The 5,320-nt window shown below is 54.8% G+C and overlaps 4 protein-coding genes across 4 annotated transcripts; 2 read left to right on the top strand and 2 right to left on the bottom strand.

The window, feature by feature from the left end:
• Positions 1-102: 102 nt before the first annotated feature.
• Positions 103-550, bottom strand: SPRG_17414 (hypothetical protein; the record flags this gene model as incomplete). The annotated part of the gene is made up of 2 exons (XM_012356714.1): positions 103-144; positions 189-550. Coding segments are annotated over 2 exons (404 nt in total), but the record flags the coding sequence as incomplete, so codon positions are not given.
• An 844-nt stretch (positions 551-1,394) lies between these two features.
• Positions 1,395-2,309, top strand: SPRG_17413 (hypothetical protein). The gene is made up of 3 exons (XM_012356713.1): positions 1,395-1,642; positions 1,707-1,802; positions 1,844-2,309. The coding sequence occupies exons 1-3, from the start codon at positions 1,430-1,432 to the stop codon at positions 2,294-2,296; spliced, it is 762 nt and encodes a 253-aa protein (XP_012212103.1). The 5' UTR covers positions 1,395-1,429; the 3' UTR covers positions 2,297-2,309.
• Positions 2,310-2,356: 47 nt separating this feature from the next.
• SPRG_17412 (hypothetical protein) lies at positions 2,357-4,239 on the bottom strand. The gene is made up of 7 exons (XM_012356712.1): positions 4,058-4,239; positions 3,768-4,015; positions 3,455-3,717; positions 3,228-3,407; positions 3,048-3,174; positions 2,794-2,991; positions 2,357-2,748 (listed from the first exon to the last, which is right to left on the bottom strand). The coding sequence occupies exons 1-7, from the start codon at positions 4,193-4,195 to the stop codon at positions 2,430-2,432; spliced, it is 1,473 nt and encodes a 490-aa protein (XP_012212102.1). The 5' UTR covers positions 4,196-4,239; the 3' UTR covers positions 2,357-2,429.
• A 628-nt stretch (positions 4,240-4,867) lies between these two features.
• On the top strand, positions 4,868-5,303 carry SPRG_17411 (hypothetical protein; the record flags this gene model as incomplete). Its single annotated transcript, XM_012356711.1, has 3 exons — positions 4,868-4,960; positions 5,018-5,140; positions 5,192-5,303. Coding segments are annotated over 3 exons (328 nt in total), but the record flags the coding sequence as incomplete, so codon positions are not given.
• Between the last annotated feature and the right edge of the window lie 17 nt (positions 5,304-5,320).

The following is a 5,320-nucleotide window of genomic DNA, read 5'->3' as shown; positions in this document are numbered from 1 at the left end:
GCCGATCTTGGTCAAGTTGGCTTCGGCCTCACCACGCACCGACGTTACGTGCACGCTACGCCACGTTAGCCACCTGCTCGTGCCACAACCGAGGAGGAATACTTTGCTGGCGTCTCGCTGCGCTTGTTGATGCCATAGGAGAACCTAGCCGGATTGAATGAGAGCCCTTCTGCGGATTCCGTCCGTACATGATCTGCTGGGTCAGCGACTTCTTTTCCTTGGAGCTCATGGCCTCTTCAAAGCCGCAGTCAATGACGATCGTGGGGCCTTCGGACGCAGCCATGAGGAAAGACTCACGCTTCGCAATTGCGCGCTCCTTCCGCATTAGCACGGCGGCCTCGCTCATGTCGAGGACCGGCTCTGGAGCCTTTGGCCGCGCGGCCCGCGCCTCTTCCTTCTTCTGCTTTTTGCGCTCCTTAACAGAGACCCAGATCTCTTGCCGCTTTTGGCGGCGAAGCGCGCGCTTGCCGGACGTGCTGCTCACGGCGTCCGGCGCCGATGCGTCATCTTGGAGCGTCGGCAGAGGATCGTTGCTCATGTCACTTGCCATCGTCGTCCTGTCCAATTGTTGCACCGCAATGGTGACCGTAACCGGACAAACCGGTTACAGTGTAACCGGTTTGTCCGGTTACTGTAGTAGTTGCCGCGATACAACCCATCTCTCCCGCATTATAAGCACGAGAAAGTTGGGCGCCATCAATACCATCTTATACTTGTACTACTTATCTTACTACCAATAGTAACAAGGTATGACAATGTGACCCTTGGTTTGACCCAGTTATGCAAATAGTCATTGAAGTGTGCCGTTTTGCGTAAAGTTACCACATGCGTCCTTGGTCCTCAAGGCGATCATCCTTATTTCTCGCTCCATGATGAATCGCACTCGACCCATTTCCAACCGCTGATCACAAACCATGACCATCATGGAAGTTTCTACGAGTATATGTGACGGTAAGAAAAATGTCCATTGAAGTCCGTCCCCATGCACGCTAGAGTGGCATGATACGTACCGGTAGCATCCCTCGCCACATAGAATCTGTTTACTTGGTGTCCTTGAGACCAATCGCTTGCAGGGCTTGAACTGCACTTCGTTCAATTCTACTAATATGTCACTTCACATTCGATTACTTGTTGGGGACAGGCGTCGCCTCCTTGGGCGTTGGTGACATTGCGCCATTGGCGGTGTGTGCTGTGTGGGCGCGAGTCGATCGAACGCGTGCTCGGTCAAGGGAGCCAGGGCTGCTGGACGAGACGTGACCGCCTTCGATTACGGAGATGTTGTCGAGCTCGTCACGTGGTGCGTGCGATGAGGTTCAAGACCATATTCTCAGCCAACTTTTTATGTTGCTCAGCAGACCATCGACTGTCTGGATCATTCCTGTACAGTACCTCATGGATTTCCATATTTAGAACTCATCATCTGGAGTCAATGTCGAGCCGACGCAGCGCCCCGCCCAAGCCGACCGTGCTCTCGATGTCGTCCGAAGGTCTCGCCAGCATCACGTTCACGGTCTCGGACAAGCGGCCAAAGTCTGCTCACCATCGCTCGCGTGCGCGACAGCCGAAGCCACGAGATGCCACGTCACAAGGCAGCCCACTTCTGCGCAAAGCTGCAACGTCAGTCACGCCCACTATGCTCATGGTACACTCGCTGCGGCGACGTTTCTTCATTCGCATCTCCCTAGGCACTAATGTGGTATGAGTAGAGTGCGAATACGAATCCGTCGGGTGCTAACATCCAGAAAGGCTCGTTCCGCAAGTCCACGGCGTGGTCCGAGAAGCGCGACGCCACATCAACAGCGGTATGCTTGTCTTGCGCCTAACGATCACAATGGTTCTGTAGAAGCCTCGGGTGCGCACTGACCCGAACCCACGCCACGGATCCGTGTCGCCACCCAAAGACACGTCGCCGTCACCGCCACGCTGCGCAGCTGTGGACGGAAAGCGGTCACCACTCCAGCGCGATGTTCACCGGGCAGCCGCGCTGGTAGTGGACCCCAAGCACGCAGTCGCCGACATTGAGCGGGTGTCTGGCGCCAAATGGGATGCAGCCCATGGCTTTGTGTGCCCAAGAAAAACTGTCACGGGCACATCGCCTCGCTCTCAAAGGAATACTAGAGTCGAATCATCGACCGACGGACAATGTCAAATTACTGAGACGTGGGTGCAGCCGAGTACGCGGAACAACAAACGTGTGGTCGGCGTCGGGGCTCGGCACCAGCGGTCAATGCAACAGACCAAAGTCAATAGTGCGCGAGACAGCGGTGATAGGACGCCCCAAGCGCGCTGGCTCTAACCAAAACTAGCAGTATTTGATCTTGCGTGGCTGTGGATTCTCGTACACAAGCACCAAATAGCAGTCACGAAAACTTCTTGAATGTTAGTGTAGAACGCTTAGGGTTAGCAAGCTCAACCGGAAAGGCAACGATTTACTTGTCCATGCGACTCGCAGCATCGTCAGCCACGCGGCGCCAGTTGGTTCGCGCAAGGTACACTGTAAAGAAGACGAACGCTGACGAGACACCGATCGTCATGCCCATCCAAAGCCCCGGTACGTCCAAGTCGGCAAGAAACCCGAAAAGAGCAGCTAGCGGAAGTCCAATCGCGCAGTACGCGACAGCATTTACGTGCGCTCCGATGGCCTGACGTCCCATGCCGCGCAAGAGCCCTTGCGCGGCCACCTTCATCGCATCCACGAATTGGTACACAACCAGGATGTACAGAGCACCTTGCGTCGTCCTAAGGGCACTAGCATGAATGTACTTGCAAAAGAGCAGAGACGAGATCACAGACCGGATGGAAGACGCGTCGTTGATCAACCACGCCGGCAAAACGAGTCGGAAGGCGAGAACAAAAGCACCAAGGACGGTCGCGGTAGCCGCGACAACGACGTACGACGCCGACACGATCACCTTGGCGCGCATCGGCTCGTACGCTCCGATCTCGTTGCCCAATCGGATCGTCGTCGCAATCGAGAGTCCGAGAAAGATACTGAAAGCAATATATGGATGACAGCGTCACCAAGACCTAGATACCCATTTTCAGACAGATGTGACAACATGTGGTTCTTGGCGACCGAGTGCACGCTGATGGCTAGCACCGGCGACGGCATCCAGCCTGCCATGAGCGTGAGAATCTCGAGCGCCCACCATTCGAGGAGCATCATGGCCATGGCTACGACGTATACGAATCATAAGATACGATTCAAAACGGGTTGGTGTTCACACCAGGAACGCCAAACTGGAGGAATTCGCCAACAAGGCGTACGGCGTCGTGCCACTGCGAGGTCCACGAGGACCCTTGCGGCCACCACTGCTCATGCACTCGTGTGTACTTGATGTAAAGGATCGCAAGAAGCGGCAACGACGTATTGCAGACCAAGCGTGCATAAGCAATGCCGAGAAATCCTACAGACGCCTTGACAAAACGAACACTCCGTGATGACGAGTCAAACCTGCGTCGGTGAAGTAGCAGAGGTAGTAGCCGACGCCAGCGTAGAGGAGGTTGCTTGTGATTGCAATGTACGCCATGGGTGCAGCAATGTGCTGGGCCTGCAGTACCTTCTTGAGGAGCTCGTACGTAAAGCAAAGCGGGAGACAAAACACGGTTACGCGCGAAAACTCGCCAGCCAGCGACGCCACGACCGGGTCTTGGCCAAGCCAAACCAGAAAGAGCCCCGAGTTATAGTTGAGCAAGAACATTGGAACGTAGGTCACCCTATTTTACACAAGTTGCCGCGTAACCAAACGATGACAACGGGGACGTACGCAAGGACGAGGAGGCCGCACTGGAGGTAGCCACCGAGAAGGTTTGTCTTCCCAGCGCCAACAGCTTGAGAGCAGAGTGTGTCCAGCGCCGAGGCAAGACCAAATCCAATCGAGAGGCCTGAAAGGTTCAAGAACACGGTAGAGAGCGCGGCTGCGTCCACATACTCTTTTGTGAGAGGCGATTCGAGGTGGCCCACGAGCAAGACCGAGAGGAAGCCCGGAAGGAACTCCATCAGATACGTGGCAACCTATGCGACTTGTCAGTCATTTGTAGTGGATAGAAGGACTACCATCGGGTATGCGAGCTTTATGAGCGATGCAACCTCTGACCGCAGCGAGTGGGGCTCCACAAGAAAGACATCGCTGGTCGAGGCTGCTTCGAGGTGGTCCGGAGGCAAGAGTGTCTTGGTTTCGTCGTGCATTGTCATGCAAATGAATCAATGAAGGCTTGATTCGATACCATATTTGCGTCGAGCAGACCTACAAGTCCGCTGCCCCATTCGCAGTCACAGCCACGTGCTTGGGATGCTCGCTGTGGGCCTCACCAAGGCCACGCAGCGTGTGCTCGGAAAGTTCCGTTGGCTATGAGTGGTACCCTTGAGGATTACCACGTAATGTGCCCGCGCTTCAGACTTGTATAACGTTGTTCAGCGAACAACAAGACGATAGAAGGGACCACAAATCGTATCTGATTGGCTAACACTACTAGAATCTTCGTTCCGAAATGACGCAGCGCGGTGGCGTATGATGGAGGTGTGTTTGTGTCCCGTCAGTGAGGGACCGATGTCCTAGAAGTATATTTGTGCGCCAAATACGTGATGAGCAGCACCCCCAGCCTTCGGGACTGGTTTCATTTGTGCGAAACGTCCGCGCCCCCCACCATCAGAATAAAATCTACGGAACTATTGTAATAGTTCTTTCGATATGTAGAACATCTGGCCCTGGGTCCATGACCGTGTTGTTCTATGGCATGGACACAAAATAGAAAAGTGCCCCGTCGTTCGTCTTGCTCGAAAGAAAGAAGCCTGGTCCGTAGTAAGCGGTTGTCCAGGAAAAGAGATCTCATCATGATGGGCAGACTATACTCAAGGAACTTGACCATGGCGGATGAAGCCAGAAGCTTGCTCTCCACTGGCGCGTCACATGCCTACGCCACACCACCCGGCGACTTTAACCAGCTCACCCACCCGTTGGTAGGCAATCTATGCATCGTGTCGGCCCTTTTCGTTCATGTTGCTAACGCCTATTAGGCGACAGGTTTGCCAACGTCCTGCGCGCCGACCGACAGCGACGTCGAGGCAGCTATGACCCTCGAGACGCCGATCAATCCGCGTGCTGAGATTTTCGCTCTCCTCCACTTGGCAGGCCCTATGGTACAACACCACACGTCGGCATCATCCATTGATTGACCTGGGATCCAATAGTTTGCGACCTTTTTGCTCGAGATCTTGCCAGGTTTCCTCTCCGTCGTGCTCGTGGGACACATCAACTCGCCGCACACCAAGGAGTTTGTGGACGCAGCCACCATCGTCGACTGTCTTCTTCAACGTCTG

The sequence above is a fragment of the Saprolegnia parasitica genome (genome assembly GCF_000151545.1).
Source record: "Saprolegnia parasitica CBS 223.65 unplaced genomic scaffold supercont2.558, whole genome shotgun sequence".
In the NCBI taxonomy this organism is placed as follows: Eukaryota; Oomycota; class Saprolegniomycetes; order Saprolegniales; family Saprolegniaceae; genus Saprolegnia; species Saprolegnia parasitica.
The sequence above is the reverse complement of the archived record's forward strand: the minus strand, read 5'-3'. Positions and strand labels throughout refer to the sequence as shown.

Bases quoted from the DNA above. Each gene is read 5' to 3' on its own strand.
- SPRG_17413 (XM_012356713.1), top strand. From the start codon at position 1,430: ATGTCGAGCCGACGCAGCGCCCCGCCCAAGCCGACCGTGCTCTCGATG. The intron at 1,643-1,706 runs GTACACTCGCTG...TGGTATGAGTAG, and splicing joins TCACGCCCACTATGCTCATG to AGTGCGAATACGAATCCGTC. The intron at 1,803-1,843 runs GTATGCTTGTCT...ATGGTTCTGTAG, and splicing joins GCGACGCCACATCAACAGCG to AAGCCTCGGGTGCGCACTGA.
- SPRG_17412 (XM_012356712.1), bottom strand. From the start codon at position 4,195: ATGACAATGCACGACGAAACCAAGACACTCTTGCCTCCGGACCACCTC. The intron at 4,016-4,057 runs GTAGTCCTTCTA...CAAGTCGCATAG, and splicing joins TAAAGCTCGCATACCCGATG to GTTGCCACGTATCTGATGGA. The intron at 2,992-3,047 runs GTCTGAAAATGG...TATTGCTTTCAG, and splicing joins AACCACATGTTGTCACATCT to TATCTTTCTCGGACTCTCGA.